The sequence below is a fragment of the Coregonus lavaretus genome, assembly GCF_964263955.1.
Source record: "Coregonus lavaretus genome assembly, chromosome: 20".
In the NCBI taxonomy this organism is placed as follows: domain Eukaryota; kingdom Metazoa; phylum Chordata; class Actinopteri; order Salmoniformes; family Salmonidae; genus Coregonus; species Coregonus lavaretus.
The window spans coordinates 43,797,031-43,819,477 of NC_140007.1; the positions used below are offsets into that span (position 1 = coordinate 43,797,031).

At 43.4% G+C, this 22,447-nt stretch overlaps 1 protein-coding gene across 1 annotated transcript in view; it reads right to left on the minus strand.

The window, feature by feature from the left end:
* Positions 1-22,107, minus strand: part of LOC311148183 (1-phosphatidylinositol 4,5-bisphosphate phosphodiesterase eta-2-like) — a gene marked incomplete at both ends in the record, with an annotated part of 77,362 nt that extends 55,255 nt beyond the window's left edge. The window contains 2 exons of the mRNA XM_084185067.1: positions 9,598-9,744; positions 21,903-22,107. Of these exons, the coding sequence (XP_084041193.1) occupies positions 9,598-9,744; positions 21,903-22,107 (352 nt within the window). The remainder of the gene's footprint in view (positions 1-9,597; positions 9,745-21,902) is intronic.
* Between the last annotated feature and the right edge of the window lie 340 nt (positions 22,108-22,447).

A 22,447-nucleotide genomic window follows, 5' to 3' on the forward strand; every position in this document is an offset into this window, starting at 1 on the left:
TTTTTAATTTAGGCCAAAAAGTTCATGTCTTTGCCGTGTTGTCTTGCAGTATTACTTAACGGCCTTGTTGCAAACAGAATGGATGATTTGGAGTGGATTTTTTAACACAGGATATGTTCTAGGTAACTATTTTCAACATGTATAGTATAGTATAGTGTTTGAAACACCAAGTTCAGTCCAACATAAAAAAAATGGCTTAGATCAAGCTTAATTTTATCAATTCCAAAACTGTTATTCATTAGATCTACTTCATCTTTTTGATCAGTTACTTTCAGTGATCATGTCTTAATGTTTTAATATATACACTACTGCTTAAAAGTTTGGGGTCACTTAGAAATGTCCTTGTTATCGAAAGAAAAGCAATTTTTTTGTCCATTAAATTAACATCAAATTGATCAGAAATACAGTGTAGACATTGCTAATGTTGTAAATGGCTATTGTAGCTGGAAATGGCAGATTTTTTTAGAGGCCCATTATCAGCAACCATCAGTCCAGTGTTCCAATGACACGTTGTGTTTGCTAATCCAAGTTTATCATTTTAAAAGGCTAATTGATCATTAGAAAACCCTTTTGCAATTATGTTAGCACAGCTGAAAACTGTTGTGCTGATTAAAGAAGCAATTAAACTGGCCTTCTTGAGACTAGATGAGTATCTGGAGCGTCAGCAATAGTGGGTTCGATTACTGGCTCAAAATGGCCAGAAACAAATAACTTTCTTCTGAAACTCGGCAGTCTATTCTTGTTCTGAGAAATGAAGGCTATTCCATGCGAGAAATTGCCAAGAAACTGAAGATCTCGTACAACGCTGTGTACTACTCCCTTCACAGAACAGCGCAAACTGGCTCTAACCAGAATAAAAAGAGGAGTGGGAGGCCCCGGTGCACAACTGAGCAAGAGGACAAATACATTAGTGTCTAGTTTGAGAAACAGACTCCTCACAGGTCCTCAACTGGCAGCTTCATTAAATAGTACCCGCAAAACACCAGTCTCAACGTCAACAGTGAAGAGGCGACTCTGGGATGCTGACCTTCTAGGCAGAGTTGCAAAGAAAAATACATCTCTCAGACTGGCCAATAAAAAGAAAAGATTAAGATGGGCAAAAGAACACACACTGGACAGAGGAAGATTGGAAAAAAGAGTTATGGACAGACTAATCGAAGTTTGAGGTGTTCGGATCACAAAAAAGAACATTTTTGAGAAGCAGACCAAACAAGGTCATTTCTAAGTGACCCCAAACTTTTGAACAGTAGTGTGTGTGTGTGTAGATATATATATATATATATATATATATATATATATATATATATATATATATATATATAGGTCTTCGATTATTTGCCATTTTGACCAACTAGCAGGCATTGCTGAACACAGTGCTCATTCCACTAGCAGTCAGTGGAGGTAGAACTGCAAGCATTGAACGATGATGCATGTGCCTCTAGCATTAAGGGTTGTGCCCATGACCTTGTTGATGGTGGGAATGGGTAGTCTCATCTTTGAACGTCAATTTGCCAGACGGTTTTGAAATCCGTTCATCATGATCCATTACACCTCATAGCACAACAAACTGCTTAATACTGATATATATGCTTTTCTTTCTTCAAACATGCTGATAACGTTAAGAAAAAGTATCAGTCTAAAAATGTTGAATTACCCACAATCCTCTAAAAAACGGAGCCACATGGCAAGTTGATGCAAAAACTTTGAATTCTTAAAATTAAAACAGTATATTAAATTGAATTCACATTTTAGAATGTCATGCTTTTTTAACACAAAAATGAAGGTAATCAAATATTAAAAGTAAGAAAAGAAACCTGAATATTTACTAATCCTGAATAATGTTTTACAATGCAGGCTTCCTTCTTTACACTTTGTCTTACAAGCCAGTAATGTGGAGTGAATGCAAAGTTGATCCTCTGTATTTTCATGTAATGTGGAAGCAGCATCATGTTATGGGTATGCTTTTCACAAGCAGGGACTGGGGAGTTTGTCAGGATCAAATAAATATGAAAGGAGCAAAGCCAAGGTAAAATGTTAGCGGGGATAGAGTTTTATTTTTCAGCAAGACAGTTACACATATTTTAATGCCAAAGACACACTAGAATGGCTTCCCAAGAGGAGTTGAGTGTTCCTGAGTGGTCCAGTCTCAGTCATGACTAAAGTTTTGAATATTGCTGTCCATCAATGACAGGGCAAACATTTTCTGAGCTTGAGCCATTTTGACAAAAACAATGGATATATGTTGTTAATTTGGAAAAAGTCATAGCGTTTTCTTTCACTTTGAAAACGTGGAGTAGGTTGTGTAGATCTTTAAGAAAATACATCCTATGTAATCACCTTTGGGGTTTTTTGGGGCAGCGAAATGTGGAGACTGTGCAAGGGGAGTGTGTGTATACTTTCAATAGGCACGTGGTGACCATTTTGAGTTGACCTCAAGCCCACTCAATGTTCTGAGACCGAAAAGGTGAGTAGTGTACGACTGTCACGTTGGCCTGTTAAATTGGTTGCATATACAGTGGGGAAAAAAAGTATTTAGTCAGCCACCAATTGTGCAAGTTCTCCCACTTAAAAAGATGAGAGAGGCCTGTAATTTTCATCATAGGTACACGTCAACTATGACAGACAAAATGAGGAAAAAAAATCCAGAAGATCACATTGTAGGATTTTTTATGAATTTATTTGCAAATTATGGTGGAAAATAAGTATTTGGTCAATAACAAAAGTTTCTCAATACTTTGTTATATACCCTTTGTTGGCAATGACACAGGTCAAACGTTTTCTGTAAGTCTTCACAAGGTTTTCACACACTGCTGCTGGTATTTTGGCCCATTCCTCCATGCAGATCTCCTCTAGAGCAGTGATGTTTTGGGGCTGTCGCTGGGCAACACGGACTTTCAACTCCCTCCAAAGATTTTCTATGGGGTTGAGATCTGGAGACTCCAGGACCTTGAAATGCTTCTTACGAAGCCACTCCTTCGTTGCCCGGGCGGTGTGTTTGGGATCATTGTCATGCTGAAAGACCCAGCCACGTTTCATCTTCAATGCCCTTGCTGATGGAAGGAGGTTTTCACTCAAAATCTCACGATACATGGCCCCATTCATTCTTTCCTTTACACGGATCAGTCGTCCTGGTCCCTTTGCAGAAAAACAGCCCCAAAGTATGATGTTTTCACTCCCATGCTTCACAGTAGGTATGGTGTTCTTTGGATGCAACTCAGCATTCTTTGTCCTCCAAACACGACGAGTTGAGTTTTTACCAAAAAGTTATATTTTGGTTTCATCTGACCATATGACATTCTCCCAATCCTCTTCTGGATGCACTCTAGCAAACTTCAGACGGGCCTGGACATGTACTGGCTTAAGCAGGGGGACACGTCTAGCACTGCAGGATTTGAGTCCCTGGCGGCGTAGTGTGTTACTGATGTTAGGCTTTGTTACTTTGGTCCCAGCTCTCTGCAGGTCATTCACTAGGTCCCCCCGTGTGGTTCTGGGATTTTTGCTCACCGTTCTTGTGATCATTTTGACCCCACGGGGTGAGATCTTGCGTGGAGCCCCAGAACGAGGGAGATTATCAGTAGTCTTGAATGTCTTCCATTTCCTAATAATTGCTCCCACAGTTGATTTCTTCAAACCAAGCTGCTTACCTATTGCAGAGTCAGTCTTCCCAGCCTGGTGCAGGTCTACCATTTTGTTTCTGGTGTCATTTGACAGCTCTTTGGTCTTGGCCATAGTGGAGTTTGGAGTGTGACTGTTTGAGGTTGTGGACAGGTGTCTTTTATACTGAAAACAAGTTCAAACAGGTGCCATTAATACAGGTAACGAGTGGAGGACAGAGGAGCCTCTTAAAGAAGAAGTTACAGGTCTGTGAGAGCCAGAAATCTTGCTTGTTTGTAGTTGACCAAATACTTATTTTCCACCATAATTTGCAAATAAATTCATTAAAAATCCTACAATGTGATTTTCTGGATTTTCTTTTCTCAATTTGTCTGTCATAGTTGATGTGTACCTATGATGAAAATTACAGGCCTCTCTCATCTTTTTAAGTGGGAGAACTTGCACAATTGGTGGCTGACTAAATACTTTTTTTCCCCACTGTATATATATATATATATATACATACATATATATACATACATACACACACACACACACACACACACACATGCATACAGTGGGGAAAAAAAGTATTTAGTCAGCCACCAATTGTGCAAGTTCTCCCACTTAAAAAGATGAGAGAGGCCTGTAATTTTCATCATATGTACACGTCAACTATGACAGACAAAATTAGAATATTTTTTCCAGAAAATCACATTGTATGATTTTTTATGAATTTATTTGCAAATTATGGTGGAAAATAAGTATTTGGTGACCTACAAACAAGCAAGATTTCTGGCTCTCACAGACCTGTAACTTCTTCTTTAAGAGGCACCTCTGTCCTCCACTCGTTACCTGTATTAATGGCACCTGTTTGAACTTGTTATCAGTATAAAAGACACCTGTCCACAACCTCAAACAGTCACACTCCAAACTCCACTATGGCCAAGACCAAAGAGCTGTCAAAGGACACCAGAAACAAAATTGTAGACCTGCACCAGGCTGGGAAGACTGAATCTGCAATAGATAAGCAGCTTGGGTTGAAGAGATCAACTGTGGGAGCAATTATTAGGAAATGAAAGACATACAAGACCACTGATAATCTCCCTCGATCTGGGGCTCCACGCAAGATCTCACCCCGTGGGGTCAAAATGATCACAAGAACGGTGAGCAAAAATCCCAGAATCACACGGGGGGGACCTAGTGAATGACCTGCAGAGAGCTGGGACCAAAGTAACAAAGCCTACCATCAGTAACACACTACGCCGCCAGGGACACAAATACTGCAGTGCCAGACGTGTCCCCCTGCTTAAGCCAGTACATGTCCAGGCCCGTCTGAAGTTTGCTAGAGTGCTTTTGGATGATCCAGAAGAGGATTGGGAGAATGTCATATGGTCAGATGAAACCAAAATAGAACTTTTTGGTAAAAACTCAACTCGTCGTGTTTGGAGGACAAAGAATGCTGAGTTGCATCCAAAGAACACCATACCTACTGTGAAGCATGGGGGTGGAAACATCATGCTTTGGGGCTGTTTTTCTGCAAAGGGACCAGGACGACTGATCCGTGTAAATGAAAGAATTAATGGGGCCATGTATCGTGAGATTTTGAGTGAAAACCTCCTTCCATCAGCAAGGGCATTGAAGATGAAAAGTGGCTGGGTCTTTCAGCATGACAATGATCCCAAACACACCGCCCGGGCAACGAAGGAGTGGCTTCGTAAGAAGCATTTCAAGGTCCTGGAGTGGCCTAGCCAGTCTCCAGATCTCAACCCCATAGAAAATCTTTGGAGGGAGTTGAAAGTCCGTGTTGCCCAGCGACAGCCCCAAAACATCACTGCTCTAGAGGAGATCTGCATGGAGGAATGGGCCAAAATACCAGCAACAGTGTGTGAAAACCTTGTGAAGACTTACAGAAAACATTTGACCTGTGTCATTGCCAACAAAGGGTATATAACAAAGTATTGAGAAACTTTTGTTATTGATCAAATACATATTTTCCACCATAATTTGCAAATAAATTCATTAAAAATCCTACAATGTGATTTTCTGGATTTTCTTCCCTCATTTTGTCTGTCATAGTTGACGTGTACCTATGATGAAAATTACAGGCCTCTCTCATCTTTTTAAGTGGGAGAACTTACACAATTGGTGGCTGACTAAATACTTTTTTCCCCCCACTGTATGCATGCATGCATACATGCATACATGCATACATGCATACATACATACCATACATACCATACATACCATACATACATACATACATTCATTCATTCATTCATTCAGGCTCTGATCAGTCCCTACATCCAAACGAGGGCATTGCGTTCATCCACCTCTGGCCTGCTGGCTCCCCTTCCTCTGCGGAAGCATAGTTCCCGCTCAGCCCAGTCAAAACTGTTCGCTGCTCTGGCACCCCAATGGTGGAACAAGCTCCCTCACGACGCCAGGACAGCGGAGTCACTCACCACCTTCCGGAGACATTTGAAACCCCACCTCTTTAAGGAATACCTGGGATAGGATAAACTAATCCTTCTACCCCCCCCCCCCCCTAAAAAAGAAAAGAAAAGAAAAAATATAAAAAAGAAAAAATATATTGTAAAGTGGTTGTCCCACTGGCTATAGGGTGAATGCACCTATTTGTAAGTCGCTCTGGATAAGAGCGTCTGCTAAATGACGTAAATGTAAAATGTATACATACACACACTACCAGTCAAAAGTTGACACCTACTAATTCCAGGGTTTTTCTTTATTTTTACTATTTTCTACATTGTAGAATAGTGAAGACATCAAAACTATGAAATAACACATGGAATCATGTACTAACCAAAAAAAGTGTTGAACAAATCAAAATATATTTATATTTTTCAAAGTAGCCACCCTTTGCCTTGATAACAGCTTTGCACACTCTTGGCATTCTCTCAACCAACTTCATGAGGAATTATTTTCCAACAGTCTTGAAGGAGTTCCCACATATGCTGAGCACTTGTTGGCTGCTTTTCCTTCACTCTGTAGTCCAACTCATCCCAAACCATCTCAAATTGGGTTGAGGTCGGGTGATTGTGGAGGCCAGGTCATCTGATGCAGCACTCCATCACTCTCCTTCTTGGTCAAATAGCCCCTACACAGCCTGGAGGTGTGTTGGGTCATTGTCCTGTTGAAAATCAAATGAGTCCCACTAAGTCCAAACCAGATGGGATGGCGTATCGCTGCAGAATGCTGTGGTAGCCATGCTGGTTAAGTGTGCCTTGAATTCTAAATAAATCACAGACAGTGTCAGCAGCAAAGCACCCCCACACCATAACACCTCCTCCTCCATGCTTTACGGTGGGAAATACACATGCGGAGATCATCCATTCACCCACACCACGTCTTACAAAGCCACGGAGGTTGTAACCAAAACTCTCTAATTTGGACTCCACACCAAAGGACACATTTCCACCGGTTTAATGTCTATTGCTCGTGTTTCTTAGCCCACGCAAGTCTCTCCTTCTTATTGGTGTCCTTTAGTAGTGGTTTCTTTGCAGCAATTCGACCATGAAGGCCTGATTCACGCAGTCCCCTCTGAACAGTTGATGTTGAGATGTGTCTGTTACTTGAACTCTGTGAAGTATTTATTTGGGCTGCAATTTCTGAGGCTGGTAACTCTAATTAACTTATCCTCTGCAGCAGAGGTAACTCTGGGTCTTCCATTCCTGTGGCGGTCCTCATGAGAGCCAGTTTAATCATAGCGCTTGATGGTTTTTGAGACTGCACTTCAAGAAACGTTCAAAGTTCTTGAAATTTCCCAGATTGACTGACCTCCATGTCTTAAAGTAATGATGGACTGTTGTTTCTCTTTGCTTATTTGAGCTGTTCTTGCTATAATAATAATAATAATAATAATAATAATAATAATAATAATAATAATAATAATAATAATAATAATATTATAATATGCCATTTAGCAGACTCTTTTATCCAAAGTGTGCATACATTTTTACGTATGGGTGGTCCCGAGGATCGAACCCACTACCCTGGTGTTACAAGCGCCATGCTCTACCAATTGAGCTACAGAGGACCACATTGAGCTACAGAGGACCATAATAATAATATGGACTTGGTCTTTTACGAAATAGGGCTATCTTCTGTATAACCCCCCCCCCACCTTGTCACAACACAACTGATTGGCTCAAATGCATTAAGAAGGAAAGAAATTCCACAAATTAACATTTAAGGCACACCTGTTAATGGAAATGCATTCCAGGTGACTACCTCATGAAGCTGGTTGAGAGAATGCCAAGAGTGTGCAAAGCTGTCATCAAGGCAAAGGGTGGCTATTTGAAGAATCTCAAATATATTTTGATTTGTTTAACACTTTTTTTTGGTTACTACATGATTCCATGTGTTTTATTTCATAGTTTTGATGTCTTCACTATTATTCTACAATGTAAAAAATAAAGAAAAACCCTTGAATGAGTAGGTGTGTCCAAACTTTTGACTGGTAGTAATATATATATATATATATCTGGTTCCAAGGAGCTCTCTCCGTGTCATTCTTCTATATGCCAGCACCTGGGGTTGATGTGGACCTGTTGAACATTTGTAATCCCATTGGAAAGACTAACTAGCTGGTCTATAGGCCATCCAACCTGAGCAAAACAATCAGTTAGTCCAAAAGCCTTTGTGCCTTTGATTCATGCTGGGAAGTGCACAACGTGTATTCTGTCTTCTCATAATATAAATCCTTAAAGAGGTGGGTGGGGCTAAGGTTTAAGATTTAACAATCCTGAATGGGTGTAGACAAAGAAAAACTCTACAGTAGGTGTACCAAAACATTCAAGGGTCATTTTCTCAAAAGTGGAGTTACAAGTTTATCAACATTCAAAGCAGAATTACTTTCCCATTGTTCCTCAACTGCAGTGTACGATATACAATTTTCTAGCTCTGAGTCTCTACTTTCATCCAATGTAAAAAAAATAAATAAAAACATTTAAAATGTTGCTACATCAGACCGAATCGAGCCGGTCGGTCACATATAGCCACCTACATATAGCACATTTACCTTACATTCAGGCAGTGTACGCCTTGACGGTAATCAATGAATTTACCAACAAATTAATACAATAATGTTTGTTGATGCATTTCAGTTAAACTGCATAGATGAAGTGTTCATTTTAGAATAGTCACAGAGCACCCACCAGTGGATGCATGTAACACAGAGAGGAGAGTGCGTGTGTGTTTGTGCAGATGTGTGTTTGTTTCAGTGTGCGTGTGCATGCGTTTCCCTGATCTCATCCATCTATACCATATATGTCTCACAATGAACGGCAGTCTCAGATCACGTCCTGTACAGGAGGGCAGTAGAGAAATGATCAATAGAGAAATTGTTATATACTGTGCCTAGTGACAGTCTTCACATCCTTGTACAGTTTTACACATTTTATTGCCTTCGATTCAAATCTGCATATTATTATTTTTTTATTAAGAATCATTCTAAAATATAAAAATAAATAAAAAAGGAGCCGTCTTGACAATGTATATCCATTGCTCATTTGTTTCAAGTGAATCCTAAATGATTCCTGTGAATCCTAAATGATTCCTGTGCTGTTCGGTACAACAGCAATAGGCTTAGTGGGAGAGATGGAAGTGCTGATTGTTGATGTGAGACAGACTAAAAGGGACTTTCACACTAACATGTAATAAAAACTGACCGTGAAGCTGGAAATCCTCAATTTCTTTTAATTCCAGGTCAATACAGAAGTAGGGAAGTAAAATGTGAGACCTTGGATGAGGGTCAGTCAGTCAGCCAGTCAGCCAGCCAGCCAGCCAGCCAGCCAGCCAGCCAGCCAGCCAGCCAGCCAGCCAGCCAGCCAGCCAGCCAGCCAGTTAGTAAAAGAGACTCACTCTTAGACTTGTAATTCAAGTACTATTGAACAGACAAGTCTCAACTCCTGTCAATTATAAGTCTAAGCAGGTCAGTCATTCATTCAGTCAATCAGTAAATGAGACAGTAAAACCACTCACTCTTGGCCTTCTCGTTCTTGCGCGAGGGCCGCCAGCGGATGCAGGACTTGTGTTGGTCCAGGTAGAAGTAACGCACCAGTCCCCTGGAGCCTCCACGCAGCTTCACCATCTGGGTCCCTGTCTGCATGGAGCTCATGCATTTCTCCACTAGAGAGAACAACAGAGAGAGAGAGGGTCAGAGTCAGAGAGAGAGAGGGGGTCAGAGTCAGAGAGAGAGAGGGTTAGAGTCAGAGAGAGAGAGGGTTAGAGTCAGAGCGAGAGAGGGTCAGAGAGAGAGAGAAGGTCAGAGTCAGAGAGGGAGGATCAGAGTCAGAGAGAGAGAGGGTCAGAGTCAGAGAGAGAGAGGGGGTCAGAGTCAGAGAGAGAGAGGGGGTCAGAGAGAGAGAGAGAGGGTTAGAGTCAGAGAGAGAGGGTTAGAGTCAGAGAGAGAGAGGGTCAGAGAGAGGGAGAGAAGGTCAGGGTCAGAGAGAGAGGGTCAGAGTCAGAGAGAGAGAGGGTCAGAGTCAGAGAGAGAGTGAGGGTCAGAGTCAGAGAGAGGGTCAGAGTCAGAGAGAGAGAGAGAGAGGGTTAGAGTCAGAGAGAGAGAGGGTTAGAGTCAGAGAGAGAGAGGGTCAGAGTCAGAGAGAGAGAGGGTCAGAGTCAGAGAGAGAGAGGGTCAGAGTCAGAGAGAGAGAGAGGGTTAGAGTCAGAGAGAGAGAGCGGGTCAGAGAGAGAGAGGGTCAGAGAGAGAGAGGGTCAGAGTCAGCGAGAGAGAGGGTCAGCGAGAGAGAGGGTCAGAGTCAGCGAGAGAGAGGGTTAGAGTCAGCGAGAGCTGTTACATGAGTTGTTGTTCCTGTGTGTGAGATGTGTGTAGAGCACTTTCGTGTTCAATTGAGAGTCTCTCTGAGACATTTACTCTCACACACACACACACACAGCATTTAATAAATCAAATCAAAATGGATTTGGCTGTCACGGGAATACGGCTGTCACGGGAATACGGCTGTCACGGGAACACGGCTGTCACGGGAACACGGCTGTCACGGGAACACGGCTGTCACAGCCGCCAGTTTTTTACTTGGCAGGAGTGAATGAGTAGAGCAAGGCGATTTCTTCCCCAAACCCCCTTAACCAGAAACATACTGTAGTTCACTGGTGAGACCAATAACTGCTGCAGTACTACCATCACAGCCCTCTGGAAGAACAACACTGCATCACTGACTGCATCCATCCCTCAATACCCTGCCTTCATCTTAGCTCTTCATATCCCCTGGTACGGACAGACAGCTACTCCAGGACAGAATCTACACTACTGTGTGTGTTGGGGGGTTAGAAGTCGACAGCCCCGGTGGTGCCCCAGGAGTCCCCTGCTGACAGACTAATTGAGTAAGCTGAGAAGAGTAGCGGGAGAGAGAGAGAGAGAGAGAGAGAGAGAGAGAGAGAGAGAGAGAGAGAGAGAGAGGGGGGGGGGGGTTAGAGAGAGAGAGAGGGGTGAGAGAGAGGGAGAGAGGGGTTAGAGAGAGAGGGGTGAGAGAGCGAGGGAGAGAGGGGTGAGAGAGCGAGGGAGAGAGGGGTGAGAGAGCGAGGGAGAGAGGGGTGAGGTGGTGAGAGAGCAGGGTTAGATCAATTGGTAGGGAAGGGTAAAGTAGCAGAGCAGAAAGCCCTCTCCCCCTGTTGCCGATGTTGGATTTTCAAAAGGCAGAATCTAATTTAAATCTGGTCTAACAAAACTATTTTTAAAGCGAGCCACATTCTGATTGCACTGTACAGAACAGCAGTCCAAAATAGTAGAGGGGAACAGGAGAAACAGGGGAGGCAAAGATGATGGGAGAGACAATGCCTTCAAGGAGTTATACTGTCGGTCTAAACTGGGGGAGATGGAATGTGTCAATTAATTGGTTGTTGGGTACAGAACACCACATTATTCTACATGGCTGGGGTCACTTCAATTCCTTTGTTGACTTGAACATGGGATTTCTCCATAGGAATGCAATTCAATTGTATTCAATGCAATTGGCTGGAATTTAGATGGAATTGACCCCACCCTGATATTTGGCAATGGGAAAATAAACACTGCATGTTTTTCCAAAGTGGCTATGACCCACTTCGATACATTTGAAACGTCAAGGCTATTCACAGCCCATGGAAGCCTGAACAATCAAAGGTCTTCTTATCAATTAGGCAACAGTCCAGTGGGGCTTCTTTATGATGTCTCTTCCTCTTCCCCTCTTGGAGAAGCAGCAGCTGGCGGAGCAATTACAGACAAACTCGTCAAACTGGGTTAGAGACACATTGTGAAGACGACGATAATGTCAAGGAATCTGTAGGTAATGTTGCACAATGTAACTCCACTGCACAGAAGCACCGTAGAAAAGAACTGGGACGTGTTCTAAGAAGGAAAATAAAACGTGTTCCAACTGTGTGCGTACTGCAGGGTTTCTCCAGACATCCCCCTTGGGAACACACAGGGGGGGGGCACATTTTTGCTTCCGCTCAATGATTCAGGTGGGTAGAATCAAAATGTGCCCCCCCCCTCAGGAATGTATTGTGAAACACTGGTGATATGATGAATGAAGATTGAGGTGAGCTGCTCCTGCTAAGAGATATCAGGCAGGCACAGAGTGACAGAAATACTGCAGTCGTACTGTAGCAAGGACTTCCTCTAACAGGCAGAGGGAAACCTCAGGGGGAGACTGGCCACTCCAAACTAACCCTTCATTGGGTAAGAGGTCGCCCGAGACTGGCCACTCCAAACTAACCCTTCATTGGGTAAGAGGTCGCCCGAGACTGGCCTCTCCAAACTAACCCTTCATTGGGTAAGAGGTCGCCAGAGACTGGCCACTCCAAACTAACCCTTTAAATCGGGTCCAGAGCTGTTGCTGTGGAAACACACTCAGGGTTATACAGTACAGGGAGATGTAAAAATTAAAGTTGAGGACAGCATCATAAACTAATGACTGTGCTTGATGAGTCTACTATAGTGTTAGAAATACAGTCTTGTGTCATGACTGTGCTTAATGATTCTACTATAGTGTTAGAAATACAGTCGTGTGTCATGACTGTGCTTAATGAGTCTAATGTATACAGAGGACAGCCAACAACAAAATGGCACCACGGCCCAGAAAACTTGGAACATCTGGGAACTACTGAAAATAAAACACATCAATTGTCATGGTATTATCCCTGGGCATAGTGACCCTTTATCACATCGATTTGTCTTTTCATTTCATTGATTGCAATTTCAGGAGAATGTCAGAATCACATGTGCACAGCGTAAAAGTGGAACATCGTGCAAGACAAGAAGGAAAAAATGAGAAATCACTTTGGGCCCAAAAGGTCTGATTTAAAAACACACAAGTGGTTTGTTTATTTCACCTTCCTCCAAAACAGCCACATAAAATCTACTGGGATTCAACAAACATTTTTAATGAGAACACTGACCAAAAAAAAAATGCTTGCTTGAAAACGAATCAAATTAAATTACACTGATCGTCAACAACAATAAAACAATTACCCAGACAAAAATTCCCAACAAATGTTTTGGGATGACTCAACAAGATTATAGTAAAACACATTACCCCGTGCCCTTAATTGGTAACTACACTCAGACTACTACTTATCGTGTGAGGGCTTTACAGCTATTTACGTTGTTACAACAGAAGCCAGACAACAGGTGATGGACACATTGACACATTTTCCGCCAGGAGGCAGCTGAGGATGAGGCAGAGGTAAGCTGGTGTCAACCTTAATGCTGTTAAAGAAACCACAGTGATGGTCATCTGGCGCCACAGTGGGAGTGCAGTCTGGGTGAACGAAGTGGGCCAGGAGAGCCAAAGGGGTGGAGTCACGTCGTCCTTAGTGCACTCCGTCAGAGCAGACTAGAGCACTAGGCTAAGCTCGAGGGGATTGCCTGGAGTCATTATGTCACACACACACACACACACACACACACGTCTGTCACTGAAGTAAAAAGCAGAAACTAATAAGGCTCATAGGAGAAGTTGTTCCACCACAGTCCCACTCACTACAGTCATCTGGTAGAACCTAGAACCTAGAACCACGTATCACCAGGGCTGCATAACAAATGCGTCATGTGCCAACAACATCTAGTACCACAATCCTGAGACTCGCGCGCAGCACCAAGTTCCCCCATTCGATTTGTCTTTTCATTTCATTGACTGCAATTTTCAGGAGAATGTCAGAATCACATGTGCACAGCGTAAAAGTGGAACATCGTGCACAACAAAACAAAATGTCCTCCAGAACACTAGCTACTGTAGTCAATCGTCTACCTATTTCCAAATGCCATCCATCCATCCATCCTTACCCATGTCTCCCAGCCTCCACTTGGAGAAGGACAATATGCTGCTGCCAATCCAGAAGAACTGTTCCACCAGGCGGGACAAGGAGGCCTGCTGCTGGCTCTTACAAACAACCCTCTCCTTCTCGCCCCTCTGGATGGGGGCCTGGTCCATGGTAGGGCATGGCTCCTGGGCCGCCACCGCGGACCTCATCAGCGCAGAGGACACAGGAAAGGACATGGGAAAGAGGCCGCTCGTCATCACTGAGGCGCTCATGGCTGAAGGATTGTGGGTACCCAGTTTGCTTCTCTCAACACGAGATTGGTTGCCCCGGATACGTTCACTCAGGCGGAGTTAGCTCTGTGTTCCCTCAACGCAAATACAACAAGGACATCTAAATGATTGACTGAGGTCAATGGGGGAAAATGTTTTGTTATGATTTGGAAGGATGCTTCTCTTGTCCTTGTAGAGTTCATTAGTATACAGCCACTGTTTCCTTGGTAGACTGCCGAGAGTTAGTCACAGCGTCTGCTAACGGCCTTTTCAGTAGCCAGCTCTCCTACTCTCTAAATGAGAAACAGGTAGTCTATAAATCCAGCTTGATAAGCAGAACACCTCATTCTCTTCTCCCCTTCTTTTATTTTCTTCTCTTCAATATCCCTCCATCTTGGATGACAGAAAAGTGCACCTGCATTTTTCAGCAGCGAGACTGGGGTTGTGCCATGCATCTTTCAGCAGCGAGACTGGGGTTGTGCCATTATATCTAATTTCTTCTTCAGCTGGGGTTCAAAAGACTGCCTCTCAGACAGACAAGGGAGAAAGGAGACGCGTGTGCGGCAGTAGTGAGAGAAAGAGATTGCCAACTACAAACTGTGCAACATCTCTCTAATCCAAGTCTGAGGGATTTACTTAATGTGTGGCGAGAAAGAGAGAGAATGGGGGGGGGGGGGGCGAGGGAGAGACATGAAACACTCCTTTTATCTCCCTCGCCGTCTCCCTCAGAGTGAGGCAGTGGTACACGGGATAATTATTACAGTTCTTTGAGAGAGCGCAATCTCCAGTTACATTCAATGGAAGGGAAAAAACTCTCCCACTTCTCTGTTCTGACTACCTGTACAATCACCTTGGGTCCCGTTTGAAAACAAACACTCCATTTTGGCTAATTTAACGACCTACTGATATTAGCGTTCAAAGACATGATAGGATACTAGTATGTATCTTTGGCAGAGGTGCTTATAAAATTACTTGAAAGCTGCAAAAGTCTAGTGGGAGGATGAAAGAGGGGTTGCAAAGCCTTACATCTGACATGGCAACAGGTCACACCTACCATTGTAAAAGAGTTGGACTCCTCTTCCATTGTTATATAACAAATCCTACAGTCCTTATTGAGAAAACACAGAAGACAAATAGTTGATTGTTGAAGTGTTATCGGGTCTTCAAAATGCCTCCGTTAAATCCTCAACCAGCTCTCCTCCCAATTAATTAGGGTGGTTACAAGAGCGGGTAAAAAAACATTCATAAAATGGTCAGTGACACCGCTTCACATCTAAAGATGGAGTTGAATAGCTTATAAAACGCACACACATGAACACCTCATCCTACCGGGGTAACTGAGGACACATTCCCATGCATTCGATATAGTCCAAAGTGGCTAAGTCATAATATCATTTCTTGATCTGAAATATCACTTGGAAACCTACTCTCCTGTGACAATGTAAAAACACCTGGTACTATGGACTGTGGTCTTTTCCCATTGCAATGTTATCTGTTTTATGAACATAAAAAGGACACAAATTGATCACCACAGCCAAAGCACAAAAGCTGACGTAAAAAAAATTGCATACACACTCCACTATTAAATAACTAACAAAACTGAGTCTTCATAATATAGATTATGACTATTAAAAGTAGATTTTAACTTGCATGTATAGTAAGTAAGTAGCCTTGCACGAGCCTTGGCTTGTGCGAGCCGGAATGGCTCATAGGAGCAGGAGTCGATCTCCTGTTTCTGTAGCGTGAGGCAGCTTGATGTACAAGTACACCCCCTGAACAGGACGCTAGTCTATCGCAGGGCCTTACCCCAAATCTTCCCTGGTACTAGTTTCACTGGCCTCGTACTCTGGGCAGATCATCCTTTAGAGACCTGGTGGCTTCAATGCAGAGCCACAGAGTCATAAGCCTTCAAAAGGAGTGTGTTATGATCTCATCAAATCACATTTTATTTGTCACATGCGCCAAATACAACAGGTGTAGACCTTACAGTGAAATGCTTACTTACAAGCCCTTAACCAACAATGCAGTTTTAAGACAAATAAAATGTTAAGTAAACAAAAGCTGTGCAATAACAGTAGCGAGGCTATATACAGGGGGTACCGGTACAGAGTCAATGTGCGGGGGCACCGTTTAGTCGAGGTAATTGAGGTAATATGTACATGTGGGTAGAGGTAAAGTAACTATGCATAGATAACAAACAGAGAGTAGCAGCAGCGTAAAAGAGGGGGTGGGGTGGGTGGACAATGCAAATAGTCTGGGTAGCCATTTGATTAGCTGTTCAGGAGTCTTATGGCTTGGGGGTAGAAGCTGTTAAGAAGCCTTTTGGTCCTAGACGTGGCGCTCCGCTCAAGTCTCTAAAGGATGCCCAGAGTAAGAGGCCAGGGAAACTACATTGGCCAGTGAAATTAGTACATTGGCGCGCGGCAGCATTACCGTGCGGTAGCAGAGAGGACAGTCTATGACTAGGGTGGCTGGAGTCTGACAATTTTTAGGGCCTTCCTCTGACACCGCCTGGTATGGAGGTCCTGGATGGCAGGAAGCTTGGTCCCAGTGATGTACTGGGCCGTACACACTACCCTCTGTAGTGCCTTGTGGTCGAAGGCCGAGCAGTTGCCATACCAGGCAGTGATGCAACCAGTCAGGATGCTCTCGATGGTGCAGCTGTATAACTTTTTGAGGATCTGAGGACCCATGCCAAATCTTTTCAGTCTCCTGAGGGGGAATAGGCTTTGTCGTGCCCTCTTCACGATTGTCTTGGTGTGTTTGGACCAGAGCATATGAGCGGAGTGGAGCGGGAGCGAGCGTGGAGCGTGAGCGGACGGATTTTGAACAGAACGCAGAGCGGCATTTTTAAAAGGACGGAGCGTCGCCCTATGTCCCGCTCCAATTTCGCTCGCTGACACCACGAGTCTGAAGCATGCTCAAGCCTGACCCAGAATCCATCTGTTTAATTTAATTTGTGTCGTCCATGAATTTGTATTTTATAGAGCGAGAGGAGCAGCAGCAGCAGCAAGAGAAAAGGGTTGAGGAATTCAAAAGTTTATTCACTGCACGCAAAGGCCCAACCATAACAAGGGAGAGAAAAAGAGAGCTGGATGTAGCATTTTTTGAAATGATTTTCATGGACTATGAACTGCTGAGTAAAGGAGAACGCGAAGGGATGCAACACTTCGCCAGCGCAGCTCAACCGGGCTACACCCCCCCAAGAAACTATGATAAATCAGTACTTTACTTTGTCAAATTTACATCTGAGATGCCCCATTCACATGCTTCAGCTGGCGATCAAAAACGCCGTTAACGACAACATTAATAGGCTGTTCGTGAAAGTCGGGCACCTGGTGAAAAGTGTACGCAAGAGCACAGAGGAAACCGACCAATTAGGTGTCCGCCCCACAAATGCTTGCGCCATTCGATGGAGCATCCAGCTGCGGATGATTCAGTCGTTCATCCGGTTGTTCCAAAAATACCCGTTATGGTAAAACAAACTCAAGTCTAATGTTGCTAACATCACCGTGAATCAAGTACGGCAGCTGACGCACCTTGTCAGTGTGCTGACACCACTAGCAGACCTCACAGACAAAATGCAGAAGGAGCTGGGGAACCTGGGGATGATCCTCCCTGCTGTCACAGAAATCAAATCCCTGCTCACCGATTACACTCACGCTGCACTTCCAATGGGCATCGCTGCTTTTGCAGAAACATTGGCAAACAGCGTGTCAATTCGCTATGGAATATAGTATACTGATTAAACATCTCATTGTAGCGTCAGTGTTAGATCCCCGTTTCAAGACGGAATGGATAATCCGAGATGAGTCTGTATGCAACAAATTCGGGGAGATAAAGTAAGGCTGTGGTTTAAGCTAAAAGTGAAATACATGCAGATTTTGTTCCTTTTTTGGAGTGAGCGGGGGGCGATTTGAGTGGAGCGCGATGCAAACTGCGTTGAGCGCTGAGCGATAATGAGCGGACTGGCCTGATGTGGCTTTGAGCGGGGGGAGCGGAGGGGTGAACAGCTCCGTGAGCGAGGAGCTGAGATTCTCACCGCTCCACTCCGCTCATATGCTCTGGTTTGGACCATGACAGTTTGTTGGTGATGTGGACACCAAGGAACTTGAAGCTCTCAACCTGCTCCACTACAGCCCCGTCGATGAGAATGGGGGCGTGTTCGGTCCTTCTTTTCCTGTAGTCCACAATCATCTCCTTTGTCTTGATCACGTTGAGGGAGAGGTTGTTATCCTGGCACCACACGGCCAGGTCTGACCTCCTCTCTATAGGCTGTCTCATCGTTGTCAGTGATCAGGCCTACCACTGTTGTTTAATGATGGTGTTGGAGTCATGCCTGGCCATGCAGTCATGGGTGAACAGGGAGTACAGGAGGGGCCCCCGTGTTGAGGATCAGCGTGGCAGATGTGTTGTTACCTACCCTTACCACCTGGGGGCAGCCCATCAGGATGTCCAGGATCCAGTTGCAGAGGGAGGTGTTTAGTCCCAGGGTCCTTAGCTTAGTGATGAGCTTTGAGGGCACTATGGTGTTGAGCGCTGAGCTGTAGTCAATGAACAGCATTCTCACATGTGTGTTCCACTTGTCCAGGTGGGAAAGGGCAGTTTGACCTGTTTAAAGGTCTTATTCACATCGGCTACGGAGAACGTGATCACACAGTCGTCCGGAACATCTGATGCTCTCATGAATGCTTCAGTGTTGCTTGCCTCGAAGCCAGCATAGAAATGATTTTGCAGTGACATAATACAAGGTATATCTTGTTGAGAAGAGTGATTAGAGAGTGCATGTAGTTCAATAATACCCAGAATACAATGTATCTAGACCTACAACTTTAAGTGGAATCCAGCAGGCTACAACTGATCACTACTCATTTAATATTTACCAGACAACTTGAAATGAACTTATTGGCTTTCTCTTGAAAACAAGACTTGAAGTAGGGTGACCATACGTCCTCTTTTTCCCGGACATGTCCTATTTTCAGACCTAAAAAAAATGCGTCCGGCCAGGATTTCTATATCGCCCAAAATGTCAGGGATTCGGCTTTTGCTTTCTACAGTCGCCATTCATTGTGCGCGTTTCTGGGGTTTTGCATTGCTTTGACCTTTCTCTTTAGGTCCCGCCTTCTCACACGCCACCATTGGTCGGTCAGGTAGGCCTACGCAAACATTGGTCAAACTGCATCTCAATCATTACCCTCACCATGGCAACAGCCAAGAGACAGAGCAGCAGCTTGCTTGTCAACAGTGGCACATGGCTCCAGAACAGCGTAAAAATGCCCAGACGCAAATGTAAATTCACAGACGATTTACAGAGAAAATTCCTGTGTTTTCGTCTTGGTCGGGATCCGTGTGAAGCAGAATGCATGACCTGCAAAGCTGGCACGTATGTGTCAGTGTCAAATAAAGGTGCTAGCGACCTAGAAGCCCACATAAGCTCTGCAAAACACAAAATTGCAGCTAAAAAGGAGAGAGTTCGTCAGGTAAATTAACTGACTATTTTGTGAGAGCAGGTAAAACAGAAGATGCTGTTACTGCTGCGGAGGGAGTTTTTGCATTCCACACCATGAAGCATCACAATAGCTACAGATCAATGGACTGCACGTCTGCCTTGTTAAAAAACCCTTTCCCTTATTCCGAGACTGCGCGAAAATTTTCAAGCGCTCGTACTAAGACCGAAGCAATTGTTAACGCTGTGATAGCACCACGTTCTATCGACATAGCTCTGAAAGCACTGGAAGACATATCTTACTGTGGTGTTTCTACTGATGGGAGCAATCATGGTGCTGTGAAAATATTTCCTCTGCTTATTCAGTATTTTGATTGGAAGAATGGTGGCATGCAAAGTAAATTAGTCGAAGTTAAAAACACTCCAAATGAGACAGCTGATACATCAAAGAAACACTGGAAAATAATGGGATTTTTTCCAAATGTATTGCATTTACAGGTGACAACTGCAATACAATGTTCGGGGGAATCCGGCGTGATGAAGAAGGAAAGACTGTTTTCGCAAACTTAAAGAAGTCATTGCAGAACAAGTCTTTAAAATCAGCGTGGGCTGCCCAGCAAACGTCTTGAACAATTGTGTTCATTACGGGGCAGACACACTAGATGTCGATATTGAGAACATCGTCTTCAAAATATGTAAATACTTTCACATCTACACTGTGCGCACAGAGAATCTGAAGGAGTACTGTGAATTTGTTGATGTTGAATACAGAAGTCTCCTTTCTCACAGCAAGACGTGATGGCTGTCATTATTCCCAGGTATTGAGAGGCTGCTACAGATGTTTCCAGCCTTGAAAGCATTATTTTTGTCACAGGAAAAAACACCCTCCTTGATCAATAAGTTTTTTGAAGATGAGTTCAGTGAAATGTACCTCTTTCACATGCACTCACTCATGTGTGTGTTTCATTCACACATTCAGGAGATGGAAAGGGAGAGCAATTCAATTGTGGAAGTGAAGAACCTTTTGAACAAAGTCCACACCATGCTTCTTGAACGCAAGACCAATAACTTAATGTCCCTTAAAGTTAAGGGACTATTGGCACAAAAGCACAAGGATGGACTTGGTAAGAATTGTGACCATTTCAGTGCTCAAGTACAGGGTCTGTACAGTTCATGCCTGGAGTATCTGGAGAAATGGATGGCACCCATGGAGGAGTTCTCCTCTTTCATGTGGATGGATCTGAGTGAGACACCTGACTGGAATGACATAGAAGCCTGTATCAAACACCTGGGAGAAAAGGGGGTGCCAATTGATGATGCAAAGTGCTTTGATCAGGTCACCAACCTGAAGAAATTCACAGAAAGGTGTAACAGTGATGGAGAGTTCAGTAATCTGCAAGCACACAAGAAGTGGACCAAATTTTTTGAAAGGTCCAAAAGCATAGATTTTTTCCATTCAGAGCTACTGAAGATTGCACAGTTTCTCTTTGCTATTCCTTCTCACAATGCAAATGTAGACAGTTTTTTCACTGATGCAAAGCCAGTGAACAAAGGAAAGGAATCACTTGTTTGTTGAGTCACTGAAGGGGCTTCTGTGTACACAATACAACTTTAAAAACATGTCTTGCAAAGACTTTCATGCCTACTTGATTGGTAATCAAGGACTGTTGGGAAAGATTCGATCTTCGGGAAAGTATACCAGAGAGCATCAGGAGGACTGACATTATTTTTGACTGAAATAGTGGATTTCTTTATGACAACTGTTTATTTTATTTTATCCTATGGCCATGAAAAGAAACAGTGTCATGTAAAAAGTGTTAAAAGCTAAACTATTTTTTTTTTGTTTGTTTGTTATTATTCTATTGTTGAGGGCCAACAGTTTAATGGAAAGGCTGTATTACTTTATGTATTAAAGTTCAATAACATAGTTGCATGGTTGTGAACGCATTTGTATTTACCACCCTGCGGCTGTCCGTCTGCCTCCAGCTCCCACTGTCCTTTTTTTGGAAAACTATAATATGGTCACCCTACTTGAAGGGAAATTGTGTTTAACCTGTAATGTGTTTTGGAGAGTGATATAGTAGACTAATAATGTACATCTCTAGATAGCCCACAGCTGTTGGCCTGTTGCGCAGTGTAAACTGAATTTTGAAGTATATGACTCGACTTGGAGTAAGGCAACATATTGCAAGAGTCAACTTCTGATGTTTTGAGGGTTCGCTGGCGAAGCAGCACTTTAAAATCGAATTGATGACAACAAACAAAAACATGAAAAAAGAATATATAAATGCCATGAATTAACTCACCTTGGCCCTTTGGTCGATTTCGAAGGGTTGGTTTCACGGCTGAGCCTTTGGGACATTTTATCCAATTGACTGAAAATAGGTGGTCATCCAATTTAAGGTAGCGTCTTTTCCCCTTGGACCAAGTCGCACAAATACGACATTTCAATGGCTTATCATTGAAGTACCACTGAGAGTCTGGTTCTTGGCAACTTGAACCCTTTGACATGATTATGTCTCAAGTCAATTGAATCGGAAATTGATAATGCAATCACTATCCCACAAGAAGAATGGCAACTAGGGGGGGGAAACTTTCCTAATTGGAGCGCAAGAACTGCAACAAGTGCATTACCAACTTTGTAAAATGTAAACACAGTGGCAAACAACGCAACACAACTTGTGGGGGAAAGCACGCCGTTTTCAATCAGGTGATGTTCGAAACACCTGACGACGCATCCTTATTTGACGTTGTTGTATTCCTACACTGTCGCTTTACACCAAAACTTGTACAAAGGCGAGTTATAGCCTACTTTGTGAATGTATTAAAACAGTAAATAAAACCCAACACA